This window comes from Anas acuta, chromosome 1, assembly GCF_963932015.1.
Source record: "Anas acuta chromosome 1, bAnaAcu1.1, whole genome shotgun sequence".
Taxonomy (NCBI): domain Eukaryota; kingdom Metazoa; phylum Chordata; class Aves; order Anseriformes; family Anatidae; genus Anas; species Anas acuta.
The window spans coordinates 62,695,396-62,713,035 of record NC_088979.1 but is presented as its reverse complement, the minus strand read 5'-3'; the positions used below and the strand labels follow the sequence as shown (position 1 = coordinate 62,713,035).

Here is a 17,640-nt window from a genome sequence, read left to right as displayed (position 1 = left end):
AGAGGAGCATTGGCCCGAGCTGTCCGACCTCTCCTTCAGGGACTTTCTCCTCCGTGAGCTGCATTCACCAACCCTTACAACCCCATCCTTTCGTCCTCCTCCAGAGGACAGGATTTTGGTCTTCCAGACAGAGCCCTGCCTATGTGGAGCTTTGGTGCATTTTTCAGGAGGAAAAATGCTGGTTTTAACCTTGTACCTTGAATTAATGCCAGCCCTCCAGTTTTGGAATTGCTTTAGCCTAGGGGAGGGCATGGCCGGTGTCCGAGATGCTTAACGATCTGCTTCAGTTGCTTTGGTTTGTGCCTGCATTTTGTTTACAAACCTGATGAGCCGAGTTGGGAAATGGAGAGATAACCAAGATAAGCGTGCTGTCTCAAACCTCCATGGAAGCCTGCTGTGGTTTCTTAGGCTGTAATTTCCCAGGCAGCAGAGCTGATCTCATAGCAGCTTCCTGCCACCAGAAAAGGAACGGCTTGCTCTTTCCCCTTCGCTCCCTGCTCATCTCCCCGCTGCTGCCAGCTGTGTGGTCTTCCCCTCTCCCTTGCGGCAGCCCTGGAATTCATCATTTGTCTCTGCAGAAAGTGGCAGAAAAGCTATCCAGGTTTGTTTGCTTTTGCTGGGCTGGCTTTCTGCTGCTTTCTCGAGTTTAATTAGCGGTGGAGAGGGCTGATGAAAACCAGAGTTGATCCAAAGAAAACAACGCGAGTCTGCCACTTGAGTCAGGAGAGGGAGAGAGGGACTGGAAAGGGGGAGGATGCTCTTCCCCTTCCATATCTTAGGGGGTCATACCTTCAGCAGTGGAGTTAACTGATGCTTGATGCCTGCACTGATCTGGGTATTAGTCACTAGGGACAAGTGCGCGCTGTGTGAGATGTGATGTGGATTTGCAGGATGTGGACATGACAAACTATTTCAGATCATTTCTGCCTTTCCAAGGAACTGTGCAAACGTCAGGATATTCGTGACCATGAGGCGCAGTGAGTTCGACCTAGGTCACTGGCACACGAGCTGCGTTTTGCCATCTGGAGGCACTTTAGGACATGATGAGCAGCCAGTATGTCATAAAGTAGTCTGTAAATGAATCACAAGAGGTAACAACCACCACCTAAGCCGTATAAACCATTCTCTGTTGCACCATGAGGATTTTTCCGTCACTTCAGGAGCCTGTCCCTGCTGTTGACTAGTTTACTGTATCCTGTTAGGGGTGTGAATTGCCTTGTGAATCCAAAATACGTAAGCTGGTTCTCCCTAGTGATAAGTCTTCAAGGTGTATTTTGCTGAGTCTCCTCTGAGCGGTAAATTAGATCTTGATTTCTCTGCTTCCTGCTCCAATGATTCTTTTAAAATTTTAATCCTATTTTTTTGCTCTGTTTTTATTTCATCTCTGAGCTTTGGATCTCCCTCTTTCCAGCGGTGTCTGTAGGAACAACTGGCAAAGTCAGCAGCAATGACTCACTTAGCAGCAACAACAGCTCTGCTGAGACATAATAGGTTTGCTTCATTTAGTTCCCTTAAAGTAGGGCAACGTTCTCTCACTCTCTTTTTTATTTTTTTTTCTTTTTTCTTTTTTTTTCTTTGCATTCCCTCGGTTGTTAAACTGAAAAACTAATTTAAAGGCATCTTCTCCTCAACGGAGGGTAGGAGGAAAATGACCTGGCATGGGATTTTGTGTGACAGGGCAAGCAAGTGGCATGCTGAAGTGTTGATTATACCCTAGGGCTGCCTTTTAAAATCCACGTCCTCACAGAGAAGCTTATCCTTAGCTATGCTCGTCAGTGGGAAGGTACCTTGATAGCTAAGTAGAGATAGTGCTGCTGCTGTTACCTTTTGGCCTTATTTTTGTTGTCGATCTGCCCTTTGGTTCTTGTGATGCAGGACACCTTCTCTCGTAGCAAAGGGTTGTCTCTCCTGATGACCGAAAGCTGATCTTCCTCCACCTTTGTGTACAGAAGGAATGAAGAAATGCTTCTGTTAGTACAAGGCCATAGCAAACAGCAGGGATGTATTGTGTGCGCCTAATTTGTGCTAGCACTGAGAGAACCTCTCTTTCACCATTGTGCTGGTGACCCAGTGAGAAAAGAAGACCCTTTGCAATACTGTGGATTTGGCCCTAAAGCACTTCCCTCTGATCACACCAAATGCATTTCATCAGTGTAAGCACAATTTCTAAAATTATTTGCCAATGTATATTGGTAATCATTATCATTTGTGCCTACAGCAGTGTTCACAGATGCTCACCAGGATCTAGGATTGTGATGGGTGCTGTTCAGGAACATAACGGGACTCATCAGACTCCTCTGAAGTCAACGGGAGTCTTTGTGTTACCTTCAGCGGGCCTTTGGAGCATACTAATTCACTCTTCTCTTTTCCCTTTTTTTATCATACTGGATTTTGGGTGCCACAGAGTGTGCCTTGTATAAACTCACTCATCCTGCTCTGATAGTTCCGAATGGCTGATGTTAGAGTTGTAAGGTACTGTAAGTTACTACTGCTGGATGTACTGCGTCTGCCTCATGTGCTAGGGTTTGTACCCAAAGCAGGCCAGGTTCTGTAGTATACTGCCAAACAGTAGTGTAAATGTCCCTAAAATTGGTGCATTAAGTAATCCCATCAGGCTCTGAGTTACCTTGGGGAGAACGATTTAAGGAAGACAACTGCTTACTGGCAGGTTGCAGCCCTACAAGATTTTTTCCTTCTTTATAGAGCGCATTGGGAAGAAGCAGGATGAGAAAGAGATCAGGTCTCACTACCAGGTAGCAGGACCTGAGGAACATGCCTAGGAGCAGTGGGTTCTTATTTTTCTATTTTGCCTTTTTTTTTTTTTTTATTAACATGGGGACTGCTGTTGTTGTTGGTGACTATGTACACATGCAATTTTCCACTTTCGGAGGAACTTTGTCAGTGTTATTTTTGCAGTTAATAGGAAAAAAAATATAACGACAGCGATTGCATCCACACCCTAATATAGCGTATGATTTTATGCACGGGGAAGAAGTGAATTGTTTTGATAGTGAAAAGATTTTAAGGTGCCTGGGGATTATTATGTCACGCAGTGAGACGATAAACTATTTTAAGGAAATTAATTCTGAAGTCCTTACGTGGGCTCTGCTCCCGCTGCCTGCGGGGCACCGTGTCGTAAATTAAGCCTGGGACAGGGTTTAGCTGCATGTATTATTATTTTTTTTTTTAATTATTTTTTTTTAATTGTTGTTATTTCCTTAGTTAATTAGGTAACAAATTTATTTTCCACTCTCATCTTTTAATAAAAATTTGCCTCTTGGGAGCAGTAAGCTTGTGAAGGATAACTGCCAGTCAAGGCTACCCATTGTTATTCCTTGTGCTTTGAATGTGTTAACATCCTATTAATCAGTTCTTTGCTCTGCGTGCATTGTGATGATTGGGCTATTCCTGTTACATGAGGAAAGAAAAAGAGATTTTTTTTCATGATTGTGCAAAAGTATCTTTTAAAAGGGTACTCGAATGCTTTACTACTCGTCAGTCTGAAGCAGTTTGATGAAATCAGTAATCACAAAGACAAAATAATGTGTGTTTAGTACAGCTGGGAGCGTGCTACCCATGGATCCCGATAGTCCTGTTGCAGCAGTCACTGCAAGGAGATAAAAAATGGCCCTGAAATTTAGACCATCTGGTGGTCTCTTTGTTTGCATTGAGAGGAGATGTGAAGGTAAGGCTGCTGGTGCTCAGGGAAATATCCAGGACAAACCTTCAGCTTCCCGAACTTCAGATGGAGGTGGCTGCATGCTGCAGGGACACTCGTATCCACTGAGGGTTTTGCCGCTTGGATCTGCAACAGAACAGGAATGTTTACCCATATTTTTTTTTTGGTTGGAAATACCCTCGCATATCATTACAGGAAATCTTTTAATTGTCTTGTTCTGTTCTGCTAGCCAGCAGTAACACTACTAAACACATGATTCATTCTATCAGCAAAGCCAGACTTGCCCAGGAGGAGAGGAGGGGGAAATTAAAATGGTAAAGGCAGCTGCTGGAAAGCCTGCGGGAGATGCAGAGCGCTCTTTGTGTTGGGGAAACGTAAAAAGACATGCAGTCAGGTTACACTGGTGGTGATGTTACGATAAGGACTGTCTAGGAGAAGTTTTTGCTAGGCATCCAGCAGAAAAAAATAAAATAAAAATAATAGTAAGAAAGCCCCAGGTATGCTGAGATGTTCAGGGTCTTCCAGGGGGATGCAAATTCGGGATGCTGATGGAAAGAAGCGAGCAATATTGGAAAAGGACTTCTTGTGTTGAAAGTGTTTGTGGATCTAATTTTAATGGAGTTGGGAGTCCAGTGGCACAATAAAAATATTAATCTCCAGCCTGACCCAGCTGATGTATCAGCCAGTGGCAATCAGCAGCGTGAGGAATAGCACGTGATAACTACGCACGCTGTGATATTCATGTATGGATATGCAATTTGTTTCAAACTTGAACAGCAAAAGGTGCTTTGAGAAACAAAATTCATTCCATGCCGTTCATGCCAATGTAATTTCATTTTCTGGAAAGTGATATGATTGACTTCTCTCCTGTAAGGACAGGCACAAGTGTAAAAACTGAAAGCAGGTATTTTTTAAGACCACCCTAATCTCTGTTGAGGCACTTCCATGGTGTTGTGGGGCTATTTTACATTAAATTCTACACAGGATGTTGCAGAGAGGAGACATAACTCTGGTTTTTCCCCCAGCCTTTTCTTCCGTTAAGAAAATAAAATGATTCCGGCTGAAATTATTTGTTGTTGAGCACATGAAAAACACTCTGGTGCTTCCTGCTGGCTTCAGAAACCCTGGCACAAAGGTGCCGGGGCTCCAGCAGCTGGCATTCACCAGGGCGAGCTCGAATTTGTGCCAGATGTCGGCTCGGTGAAACTCGGGGCGCTGAGGAGCTCCTTGGCCGCTGCTCGACCCGGGCACAGTTCCCAAAAGCTGGGAAGTCGAGCAGCCGTGCTCATGGACCAGCAGGCCTCCCGAGGCTATCTCACGGAGAAGGAAGTGGAATTATTGATTTCGATGTCAGTTTGCTTAGAAAAAATATCTCGAGTTCAGGTCCCTGCCTCATCTCTAACTTTTTTCCACCTGCGAGTCAAATTAGGGGAACAATGGAGGGAAGGAAGGAAGGAAGATATTTTTATCCAGTTAATGAAACAGACCCGGTCTGGAAATAATGAAGTCCTATTTCTTCGTATTAAAGCTAATTACGTTGCGATACAATCTTCCTAAGGCAGCAATTCAGTTGAATCATCACCGATGGCACTCACGGCTTAGGGATTTTCGAAAGGGAGCAGTCCTGCGTTACAAGGCAGAGGACTGCCCAAATCTAATCATTTTTACATCTGAATTTGGTGAATGTCATTCAGATAATTTTAGATGGACACAAAAAAAGTGCAGCTATATTTGCAGGATGTTCTCAAAACGTGTCTCTTGTAACTTGGTGTTGATCACTAGCTTCCATAAATAGCAGTACTAAGAAGGAATAGGGATGAGCTGGAGCTTTTTGGGGCAAACTTATTATTTTGGGAAGGTCTCCTCTCTGTATCAAACAGCTGTACCTACCCTTTTCTTGTGCTCTTCGTACTTTGCTTTGTCCCATTTTAGCTGAAGATATTTGCTGCCACACGGTAAAATTGGCTGGTAGGCTCGATGCATCTTGTACGAAATAAAGTATCACTGAATCTGGGCTTTGGAGGAAAAAAAAAAAGTAATAATAAAAAAGGGTGAGTAATATCAGGCCGAGCCTTCCTAAAGCAAAGCCCTGGAGACTTGTGGTATGTTTGCAGCCGGTCACGTGGAAGTTGTCATGGCATTTCTGCGAAGAACAAGAATGAATAGCTGGTGGTAGCTGTTCCAACAATGCATTTAGCGAACAGCAAACAGGGGCTGGACATCACAGCAGAGAGCTGCGAGGAGTATTGGATCGGTGCATCACACAGCTGATCGAGCACACCTCACTCGCCAGCCCTTCCTCCCCTTGTTTAGGGGAAGACGGCGGTGTGAGCAGCTCCTAGTGCTTCGTACAGCACTGTACACGTGCGCAGGGCTGTGTAATGGGCTGTCTTTCCCGAGCTTTTAATTGAAAGGCATGCCTCAGGAAGGCGCTGAGCACACCCCAGGGCGAGGTGTCATCCCTCGTGCTGCAATGACTTGTGTGAAACATTATTTTCGTCGATAAATATGTGCCATGCAAAAGCCACAGCAAATGTTTCTGGTTTCTAATGGCCTTTTCTCCTTTATCCACGTGCTGTCTGACCGCTAATGAGTTGTGGAAAGCTCAAGCCGACTTGCCAAGGCCGGTCATTTACAGAGGTGACCACTGGCTATCACCTGAATTTCCCTCGTTGTTGGTTGTGTTCAGCAGGGAGCCAAGGGGGCAAAGATGTTTCCTTGGGCCGACACAGACCTGGAAAAGCTGCTTCTGCTCCTTCCAGCTCAGCTTGGCCTCCTCCCAAGCTGACCCGATGTCGTGGAGGTTTGGCTGGCAGGACCAAAACTCACACTGGCCTGCACCAGGATGGGCCATGGGCGGCGTATTTTAGCACAAGGCTCTTCGTGTCGGGCACTCTTACACGCAGCAGTTCGTGTGGGTACAGGGGATGAGCAACACTTCTATCTCCTCACTATCCAGGGCAACTATCGCTGCGGTCAGGCCCAGTGCTCTCTCGAATCCTTATCTTGATTAAATGTGGGGTTTTGGTAGCGAGGCTAGGTTGGACACTCTTCTTAAGGCCGGTGTGAAATGGTGCTAAAACAACAGGAGCAGAGATGGCGTTAGAGCTTTGACACGTACTAATTTTGATCTGTAAAGCCAACACTTAATTTGCAGATGAATGATGGAAGGAGTTGAAGAGTGCGTTCTTCCAGCTGCCGGGGTTTTTGGTATTTTGTTGTTGAAGTAGCAGGAAGCCGTGAAGAATAAATACAGTAAAATAATAGTCAAGAGTTGAAATGCATCTCCTCAAACACGTAGAAAATCTAACGTTGTATTTCACCCTTGAGCAAGTAGAAATATTTAGGCCCTCGTTTGTTTTCAGGGCCTCAGCCTCTGTCTTTTAAATATTACATCCCTAAAGACCTGCTGTGCAGAGATCCGAAGAGCAGAGCCATCAAGGGATTCTTTTGACTGATTTTGATGAATCCCTTAAAAAAAATTTAAGGAAAACTTAGCCCCTTATGTTGATGGCAGCATGGCCCACCGAGGAACTGGAATCACTGGAAATCGTTTCCCTGCTGCTTCTGCATTAAAGTTTGTGAGAGCAGGGCGGTGGCTTGAAGCTTCCTTGGTGGTTGCCTGCTCTCTCTCTCTGCCCTCAAGAGCTGTGGACCGTGTACGTGTTCATTCAGACTTGGTTTTGGGTGGGGTTTTCTCGGTGGTTGTTTTTGTTGATGGTGTTTTTTGTTTTGTTTGGGGGTAAGGAAAGCAGAATATGGCATTTTCTGTCAGGGGATGATGCTGGAAGAAAGGATCAGCCATGCACTACCTCCCTCTCGAATGTCATGGTCTAAACATAGCTTCAGCCAACCTGAGGGGATTCTTCAGCGTTTCAGTGCTTACTGAAAGCAGACTCATGAAGTCTCCTTCACAAACCGTAGGACTGGACCTACAATCTCTACAAGATGAAGCAGATATTTGCCAGATGCTTCCTTTATGTGTGACCCTTTGTGGAAGCTTTGAGCAGGAATTAATTTGGGGCTGGGGAAAGAAAAAAAAAGTTTGTTTCCCACTTATTGTCTGAGAAATTGAGAGGAGGGAAAGGGGGGTGGGAAGAGAGGAAGAGGAGTGGAAAAACAGTGCTGTAATTAAAGGGGGTTTTAGTTATATATTTATAGGACATTGATAGACACATGCACGATGTTAAATCTTTTGGATGATGTTTGCTAAGATCCAGCACACTTTTCTGTCCATCCATCCATCCCACGGGAGGCTGGCGGGGGCAGATGTCAGTGTTAATCCTTGCTGATGTGTGGCTCCGTGTTTTAGTTTTTGCTAAATGCTGTTAGATACTGCTTATATACTCCTTCTTCCTACTCCAACCATCTGACTGCTTTATGGGGGTTAAAACCAGTCAGTGGAGAAAATTAGGAATTAATTATAATGTTATTAGGTGCTTGGGCACGAGTACTATCTGGGAGAGTGCTTCTCTTTGTCATTCTCCACTCCATCCCACAGACCTGGATACCCTTCAGAAATCACTTGTATCCCAGTCTTCCTTTCTGATTCTCCTTCTTTGGCCTGTAAATAACTGAAAGACACCCAGGGAAAGGCACTGTGTTCCCCTGAATGTGAGCATTATCTGAACACGAACCCTCGGCAGCCCTCTCCACATGAGCCAGGGAGGCAGGCGAGTCCTGCGGCGCTGCCTTTGGCTTTGCCCTCTGGCTTACTTGGACTCCTTGCTCTGGTTTTACTGGCACGGAGGCAGCGAGCTGCAAGCGCTCGGAGAAATACCTTATCCAGATCCAAACCCTCTCTGTTTTCTTTTTATTTATTTTTTTTTCGAGTGAGAGCAGATGTCTTGGACAGGCAGGTTTTGTTCCCCGTAAGGGTGCTGTGGGCCAGCCACACAACCTCGTGTTCAACTTAACCTGTCCCACTGGGTGCAAGAGGAACCTGCTCCCGGCTGTATTTTGCTGAGGGTATTTTGCTCTTTGGCATCCGTGTGCGCTTGATGAATGACCAGACCTTGCGTCTCGGGGCCTAAGCTGAGAGATATCACAGCTATTTCCAGCAGGTGGCAGATGATAATCGTGCTAGTAACCGAATCTGGGTACAAATGATGGGTTTTCCAGGCTGTTTACTCAGATATTGACTTAAATATACACGTTGTATAGTGGCTACAAATGTGTTTCCAACATCAATAAAACGAGATTGCATAATTGGAGTGGATTGGTAGTTACCCGTGATAATATGTAATTAAATACTTGGGAATCAAGCGTGGCATGATTTTTTTTTTTTTTTAATTCAGCTTTGATTTTTTTTTTTCTTATCTCCCAGATCAGAGGAACTGCTTCTCTTCCAAAAACCTCCACATAACCATCTGGCTAATTGCGTTGCGTGGTGTAAAGATTATCTTTGCTCATGCCCTGCGATGGGAGAGAGCTCCTCTGCGCAGCCAGGCCTGGATAATTAGCTCGGAAAGGATCACATGCTAGAAACGAGGTGCCAAATTGTGCTGCGTTGGCTTTTTTAGGCAACACCTAACTGATGGGGTTCCCTGCTCGGGCGGCCCTACTGACAGAGTGAGGTATGTTTTGGTTTAGCAGCCCCTAACGAGGACCGGATTTTGCTCCTCTTGCCCTTGTTGGAAGTTACTCACGCACATGAGTAATCCCGGGGAGCTGAATGGGAACTATTCACCCAGGAGAGCCCGCCCGGCGTTGACTTCAATGGGATTTTTGACCGAATGGAGGATGACAGGATCTGTTAAAAGCTCAGGGCTGCCCGTGGGACAGCTGCCTTACTCATGGCGCTGGCCCTGCGTAAATTAGGCAGGGCTTTTCCCAGGCTGTATAAACTTCACAGCATCCATCGTGTGTCTTGTACCACAAAACTGGGGCATATCTGGGCAGAGGAGGGTTTGTTTTATGGCTGTTTTTAGGTAGATGCTGGCAGTATAATCCCAATAGCTTCCCTCTAGGCGCTGTACAACCCCCTGGGGTCCATAGGATGGGGCTAAGAGCTCTCCTTACAGCCCCCTTGGAAGAGATGCTGCCGGTGACGCTAAATTAAGGGAGCTTGGAGCTTTGCCTGGGAGCTGGAGAATGAGGATAAAGTCCCGTGTTGTCAAACTAATCCTCATAAAGAAGAGAGAAGACTGCAGATGAGTCGATGACATGTAAACAGAGGAGATATGGATGGGATGATTACAGCTGCCAATATGCAGCGACTTGTGAAATGCGAGCATTTATGTCCTTGTTTGCATAACTACATATTTATCGTAAACAGCAGCACGCACTATTAAAAAAAAACAAAAAACAAAAACAGGAAGTCCCATTGCTGCTCAGTTTTTGTTTTGTTTTTTTGTTTTGTTTTTCTCAAGATTATTTGCTGCTTTCGCTTAGAGGAGTTGCACGAGGAGCTGATGTGGGAGAGATGAGAATGGCTGCCTCCGTACCCAACTGCAGTAAAATTCACCACATTTCATTTTTGTGCAGAATCACTGTTTTTCGGTTGGTTGTTTTCCTGTACGGTTTTAATGCAATTTTATTACATTATCATCTTTTATGGAAAAAGACAAGGATTTGTTCCCTAATAGGAAAGCAAAGTTTATGGGCTCAAATAAAGCAGATAGGAGCCAGAACACAATGCCTCCACCAGCTGAACTCGGAGGTATTTCGTGTTGGTAAACCTCATCAGGATCCTGAATGTTCTGTGCTGGCCAGCTGCAGTGACTTGGATTTTTACATGGTTACAATTTTTAAAAGGACACCAGGCTGACAGATTTTTAGAAGTGATGAACGAGAATTAGAAGAGCAAAGTGTTCTTTTTCATAAAAAAAAAAAAAAAAAAAGTGATTAAAAACCATACATCATGAAAACGAGTTGTATTGTCTCAGCTATTGTAACAACCAGTTCTCACTGGTCCCTTTTTCCTGTAATTAAAGCCATTTTCTTTCCCCTTTCTGGCCTCTTCCTGGCCCAGTGTTCCAGCAACAACCAGCCAAAATGTGAGATTTTTTGTAAAGGCGAGCAGTAGGAAGAGCAGGTAGACCTGCTTGTCTTTCAGCACCCATTTCCAGGGACCATCGTGGAGATTTTTGCTTTCTTTACATGTAGTAGCTGCAGCGCAAAGCCCAGTTTCCCTGCTTCTGATGCGCAGGTCTATTTTTATCCCATATATGCCCATATAAATCCCATATGTGTGTGCATGGCACGCACAGAGCTCGGTAACAGCTGGTAGTTTCCCCATTTCCCATGTTTCTCCTTCAATTAAACTTTGTCACTTCCGTATGTTGGTGAAATCCGTGTTTTCCCATGTCAGTGTGGCTGACTCCCTTGCTAATTAAAACCCTGTCATCAGCCTCTTCCTTTCCTTCTTTCATTTAGCGTAATGGCCAAGGCATTTCTCTTTGCCACACTGATCATGCAGGCTATTTCTTTCCTCTTTCTTCATTCCTCCATGGTTAAGTCAGATGCAAACTCCTAATCTGTAGAGACACCCGTAATCACAGGCTGATTCTTAATTTCCTACTTTCGTGGGTTCATTATATTGCTGCTGTTCCTGAAGCGTGGGGGAAGGACTGCAGCACTTTCCCAACCAGTCAGCTCTAGGACTTCTGGAGCAGATTTTTTAAATTATTATTATTATTTTTTTTTTACTTTTCTTCTGGAGCCAGGTAGCTGTAGGTCAAACCTTATATTCCCCTATGTTCCATATATTCACACTTCTCTAAAGACCAGTATCTTGGTAGTATATTATTATTAAGAGGTCTTGACAAAAAGGCTAAAAAATCAATTTTAATGCATTATTATCAGATTACTCTGATTTAATATTGTCACTGCTCAACGTAACCAAGTTTAAAACCATACACAGTGAATATCTGCTGTAGAAGACAACTGCTTTGCCACTGCCATTTATTAGTTGTTTAATCCCTGCTATTTTCTGGTTGTTGTTTTGTTGTTGGTGGTTTGGTTTGGTTTGGTTTTATGATAGCATTCTGGAGATGTAGGACTTCACTGCAAATAGCAAGGCAACAAAAGGATGTTCTTTGGAAAAAAGTCAGCATGATGTTCAGTGTCATTGACGTGGTCAGTAGGATTTTAGGAATTACTAGAAAAGGGAAAAAGGCCAAAGAAATGAAGAATCATCACGCCATTCCATCCACTGGTGGCATCCCCCTGTCTGAATGCTACTTATGTTTCTTGTTCTCGGCACCTTAAGGAAGGATAACTGTAGGGACAGAGGTAGAAGATTATCAGAAGCTTCTGTACAAGACAAATAATGAGACTTTCAGGTCAGAGAAAAAGAAAAGCTCTCTCAAGAGCTGCTAAGGTCAATATGCAGAAATAACCTTAGATGAAGAAATGGCTCATCTATAGGTTGCCAAAATCTAGGTGGCAGGCTGGCCATCTCTTGTGAAGAGCCTGACAAAACGGAGCCCTGTGCAGAGGGGTCATGGTTTCCCCAGCTAAAAGTGCCTGCCATGTTGGCAATGTGTTAGTCTTTGAGATGATTTTTTTTTTCCAGATTAACATGATTTGTAGTTCCATAGCATAATGCAGCATAATACACTTCACATAAGCAAGGGAGTTGCCACTGTTGCCACTTCATTTATGGGAAAATGAACTGCACATAAATTTCCCTAAGATTGTTTAGCAACTCAGGGGCATAATTGAGAGTAGATTCATGAGGTTTCCATTAGCCTCTCTATTAATTGTGCACTTTATTTTCTCTCTATCTCCAGAGCATCTTTTCCTTTAAAAGAAAACGTCCCTGATGTGGTTTTGTTTTTTTTTTTTTGTTTGTGTTAATGCCCCATTCCTTTTTTTGGTTTTGTCTTGTTTTGAATGAAAGTTTGGTAACGCAGGTGCTAAGGGCTGAGCCTTTTGCTTTCGAGTGCTCATGATAAGAAGAACCTACAAAAATGTTAAGAAGCTGTAATACCACATAAATATAGGTAGCAGCTCTGTGGTACCCAGAGGATAATAGGTTCATATTTTGTTAGTTTCTTGCGTAATGCAAAAGGAGATTAGAAAGCTTCTTATATTCTGTTTCCTCCCGAGAGAAAGCTATCATGAAGATCAAGAGAGGAAATGATTTCCTTGCCTGGCACAAATGAGTCACAGAAAATGACCTTCTTTGTAGTCTAATTTAGACCCAAGAATCCTCTGAAGAGCTGATAATATAAACCCATATGGCTTGGATGAAGAAAAGTTGGAAGAGATATAGTCATTAACAGACTCATCCACATCTGAAAAAGCAGCATTTTGCTTTGCCTGGATTTTTTGATCAGGCTGCTAGCAGCTGCAAACCTCATGTTGCACGCACATGTTATCTGTAATACGCAGATACACATGTGATATGCTGGTGTGGAGGTTTTATTTCAACAAAGGAGATATTGACAAAGGAATGCACATTCTTTGGCTGCTTCTTTCATGCATTTAGTGTCTTTAAAAATACATATTCATGCAGTTTTGAAACATTGACTTCATTTATGTTGTTGGACTACACCGCGTGTAGGTTTGGAGGCAGATGTTTGTTACTGCGGAAGCGAAAAGCTGTTTAGCCTTCTGTCAAGAAAACAGAGAGAACAGAAAATAAACTAACACCCTGGTACACAGAAGCACTGTCAAAGAGCTTCAGGAAAAAATAGGGGCTGGTAGGAAACCAGAAGAGGAGCTGGACAGCACAGTGAGCTGTAAGTTACAACAATCTGTAGATTCTCATGTGGAGAAGCTGAATTATTCCATAGTGAAGAGTGTAAGAAGGTGACAGCCTTTTTATTTTTATATACTTTCTCTATTTCTTTTTTATTACCAGGGTGGGTTTTTCTGTAGGTATCTTGATGGCGGTGCTCGACTCTTACAGAAAAAAGCTGTCTCTTGTTTAATTTTGCCACAGCCTCCCTGGCCATATCCTCGCTCTTGGTAAAGCAAGGCCATCCTGAAAAACAGCCTTTGCACCACCCCTACAGGGAGCCTGGAAGCGTAGCCTCGGGTAAAAACCCAGCCCTAAAGCTGCCCAACATGCCGCTGTGACCCAGACACACCTCTGGATTGGGGTGCTTTCCTTGCAGGCTCCTTAGGGGCATGAGCAAGGCATTTCAAAGTGTCATGGCTGAGGGGCCTCTTGCTTTTCATAATAAATAAATGGGAGTTGTGACAGGTTTTGTTTCTTTTTTACCAATGGCTGTGGTACACCACACACCCTCGTAAGCACCACTGCTAGCAAAGAGAGTTGCGAGCAACACCTAAGGTTGGGGTGTGAGGGGGGCAAGCATCACCCTAGGCAATAGCATGAATTTATCCTGGGTCAAAATTTACGAGTTCTGACTGTAAATTCAGGTGGGAAATCTCCATATTGTCTGGTTTTGTGAAGATAGAACAAGTGTGTTATAAGTAGATGGATAATTTTCTTTGCTGAACATAAAGGAGAGAGGAGTGCCGTGGCTATCTGAGAAGAGCACAACTGCAAATTGGGATGGATAGGCCATCTGCTGAGAGTAACTCCTACAGCAGCAAATGCTGGGAACAGAATCGATTTTTTTTTAATGACTATTTTGGGGTCAACTTTCTGCAGATGAAAAAAGCTTTGACTGGAAAATGAGGTCAATTGAAGTCTTTATGTACCAAAGGCAAGCACAGCAATCAAAGAGCAGTAAAATACTTTATCTGGGGTGCCTATAATATTTAGAGCAAGGAAACAGGTTTCTCCCCGATCTTGCTGGGGAAGATTTATCAGTTCCCAGTATCAGCATATAGAAGAAGGTGTTTTTTTTTTTTTTTTTTTTTTTTGATTACTGAATCACCACAGATACAAAGACAGCTCTTCTCTTCTCTTCTCTTCTCTTCTCTTCTCTTCTCTTCTCTTCTCTTCTCTTCTCTTCTCTTCTCTTCTCTTCTCTTCTCTTCTCTTCTCTTCTCTTCTCTTCTCTTCTCTTCTCTTCTCTTCTCTTCTCTTCTCTTCTCTTCTTCTTTCTTTCTTTCTTTCTTTCTTTCTTTCTTTCTTTCTTTCTTTCTTTCTTTCTTTCTTTCTTTCTTTCTTTCTTTCTTTCTTTCTTTCTTTCTTTTTAAAGAGGTCTGTGAGCTTGACTGGAGTCCACCTATAGGAATCCTGACAATAGGGAAAGCAAATCCACTTGCTTATAGCCAAAATATTTATTTCTGCTTGTGTACAGCATTGTGCATAAGAGTTGTTTGCTCTTCTTCAGTGAGGTGGCTCTGGGCCCACATTTATTTTGTGCAAACATGTTTGTGGTGTGTGCATGTGCGGTGAAGGAGCAAAGGCAGCAACTGCTGTGTATCCCCTTTAATCTGTGGGCATGTAGCAAGTGTTAAAACAGGCCTGTTAAACATGCATTTTCTAAAACTGTTTGCTTGCTGCATCCAGCATCTGAGAGGCAAGAACAGGATGGGCAGTGAGTGTCCTTGTTAAAGTGTGAGCTATCTGATCAGAGCACTTGCAGCTCCTCTTCAGGCTGTGGCTTGCGTTGCCTCCTGTCCAGCTGGAAGGTGAGACAGAAATAGGGGAGGTAGAAGGATGGTGACAGGTGAAATTGGGATTAAAATGGGAAAATGCTAGAGAGAGCTGAGGGTATCACAGGGGGATACAAAGGACCAGCAGGCAGAGGAGCTCAGGCATTGCAGTGGGCTGGAAGCATTTGGGGGAACACAATATATGGGGTAGGTAAGACTGGGATAATGTAACGGAGGGCACAGCAGGCACTGGGCATACTGCAGCTGGGAGGAGGGAGTTACGGCAGGGATGTTGGCAAGTGGCAAGCCTGTGCTTTATTACATCCCTTCAGAGCCCGGTGCTATGAGAATATTGTAGCCGAATGCTCGCTGTTGCTTGGCTGTGCAGCCAGCGAGCGCAGCTCCTGCAGATAACTCACGGCTCCCCTTCCTAGCTGCGAGCTGCAAAACCCACACGCCTCAGGCTTTCCTATAAGCCGACCCCACGGATGCTATGTGTATATTCCTAGCACACAAGGCGTATACTCTTAATATCTGTGGCGTTGCCCTTGGTCTGCTTGCTGCTCTCTCCTGCAATTCACAGGGCAGGCACTTTGTGGCAGGTTTACTTGTGTGTGCTCGGCTTTTATTTCAAATTTTTGTGCTTCCCTGCAGGCTGGAGAAGCGGCTTTTGGCTGTGCCTCTCCACTGGGCGAGGTGAGGGGGAGAGGGCTGAGGGGGACATGCCTGAGGGGGACTGAGGGCTGAGGGGGCTGAGGGCTGAGGGGAGCCCGCTGCCCCCTGGCGGCGGCGGGCTGAGCGGCAGGCGGCGGGCCAATGAGCGGCGCCGCCCGCCGGCCGCTGGCCAATGAGGCGGCGCCGTCGGGGCGGGGGGCGGGCGCTGGCGGCGGGCGCCGCGCTGCGCTGCGCTCGGCTCCGTTGGGCTCCGCTCGGCTCCGCTGCCGGCCCCGCGCTGCCCGCAGCTGCCCCGGGGAGCGGGAGCGGGAGCGGGAGCAGGAGGAGGAGGAGGAGGAGGAGGAGGAGGAGGAGGAGGAAGAGCAGCACCATGGCGGTGGAGGAAGAGGGGCTGCGGGTCTTCCAGAGCGTCAGGATTAAAATCGGTGAGGTGCCGGGCGGCGGGGGGGGAGAGGCAGCGGCTGCGGGGCACATCCCGAAAGCGGGACTTGGGGGGGGGGGGGTGTTAGGGTTGTGTTTTCTTTTTTTCGGGGAAAAAATGAAAAAATAAAATAAAAAAATAAAAATAATAAATAAATATGAATAAATGAATAAATAAAAATAAATGATAGAAATGAAAAAATAAAAATGAAAAAAGAAAAAAATGAAAAAAAATGAAAAAAAATGAAAAAAATGAAAATAAAAAAATAAAAAAAATTAAAAAAAAATAAAATTGAATAAAAAATAAAAGTAAGGATCCCGGCTGCAGCCGCTGTGCTGCGGCAGGGGGCAGCAGGCGGCGCGGGCAGGGCGCCCCAGCGCTTTTTGGGGTGCCCCCTGACCCCATAGGCGTTGCCCCAGCCGGGTGCTCTCCTTGCACGGAGCTGCAGGTGCAGGCAGGTGGCTCTGGTGTCCCCTGCTGTCCCCAGGGCTGCTGGGCTGCATTTTGAGGTCTCAGGGGAGCGATATCAACCATCACCTCCGCGCTCGCAGCCCTGCTCGAGGTCTCCTGCGCTGCCTCCTGTCCCATTTCTGGTTTCTTTCGTGCCTTGCGGTGCAAAGAGAAAAGCAGTGCCCGTCCTAAGGACCGCGCTCTTCAGGTGTCTGCTCGGAATTGATTGATTTCGGCTCACCCCAGCCCAAACCGTTGTCCTCTCCTCTTTTTTCCCCTGAACTGAAAATTATTTTGACCGGAATTCCTCGCGCATAAACAAAACAATGTGTCATGTAAGACTAAACAAACACTTCCTATAAGATTGCCGCTTTGAGGAAGTGTGCGGCGCTGATATTTCCATGAGTCAGTGCTTCAAAACCTGAGAGGAAACAACACGGGGCTCCGTGCCTGGCCGCTGGCTGGGAAAACTACAAAGGGAGCGCTTCTGCCTGACAACATGACCGGGGGTGTGCTGCTCACAGTGTTTAGTAAACACACACTGTGCCTAATTGCTCCTTTTTTCTCCATAAATGGCATCGGCTGGTAAGCTCGCAGCTGAAAAAGTGAAGGCTCACGTTCAGCGTTTCTGCTTTGGAAGGCTGTATCCTGCCTGGCTTTCTGGCAGGTTGCACTTCGTGCATCGATTTGCACTTGGACAGCTGAAGAAACTGCTCATTAGGAGGCTTTAAGACTGTGCTTCTAGCTGTAGCTAGGCTTGCTTTGTGGGTTTAACTCTCCCGTAGCTTTGCAAGAATCTATGGGACAGGAGGATGCTGCACTTGGCGGGGCTGAGGGAGCCCCCAGTTGCTGAGTGTGACTCCTTTGCTCATCTTGGAGGTCACAGTGGTCCCCTGATGCAGCACGAGTGCTCACAGCAGGTTAAGATGTTCACCAGCTGGTAAAGCTC

General features: G+C 45.3%; 2 protein-coding genes across 4 annotated transcripts in view; one reads left to right on the top strand and one right to left on the bottom strand.

The window, feature by feature from the left end:
• RASA3 (RAS p21 protein activator 3) overlaps positions 1 to 17,640 on the top strand; it is a 140,990-nt gene that overhangs the window by 20,832 nt on the left and 102,518 nt on the right. The window contains exon 1 of one of the 3 annotated variants that reach the window (XM_068679112.1): positions 16,027 to 16,245. The exons of 1 other annotated variant lie outside the window; for it this stretch is intronic. In XM_068679112.1, the coding sequence (XP_068535213.1) occupies positions 16,191 to 16,245 (55 nt within the window). In that variant the 5' untranslated portion in view covers positions 16,027 to 16,190. Of the gene's footprint in view, positions 1 to 16,026; positions 16,246 to 17,640 lie in introns of those variants that run through there. One more of the 3 variants, XM_068679123.1, reaches the window with a different exon arrangement.
• On the bottom strand, positions 1,467 to 5,662 carry CFAP97D2 (CFAP97 domain containing 2). The gene is made up of 3 exons (XM_068670051.1): positions 5,570 to 5,662; positions 3,725 to 3,805; positions 1,467 to 1,937 (listed from the first exon to the last, which is right to left on the bottom strand). The coding sequence occupies exons 1-3, from the start codon at positions 5,660 to 5,662 to the stop codon at positions 1,821 to 1,823; spliced, it is 291 nt and encodes a 96-aa protein (XP_068526152.1). The 3' UTR covers positions 1,467 to 1,820.

Bases quoted from the DNA above. Each gene is read 5' to 3' on its own strand.
- CFAP97D2 (XM_068670051.1), bottom strand. From the start codon at position 5,662: ATGCATCGAGCCTACCAGCCAATTTTACCGTGTGGCAGCAAATATCTT. The intron at 3,806-5,569 runs GTAGGTACAGCT...GTTCTGTTGCAG, and splicing joins ACGAAGAGCACAAGAAAAGG to ATCCAAGCGGCAAAACCCTC. The intron at 1,938-3,724 runs GTTTGTCCTGGA...CTGTACACAAAG, and splicing joins TGAAGTTCGGGAAGCTGAAG to GTGGAGGAAGATCAGCTTTC.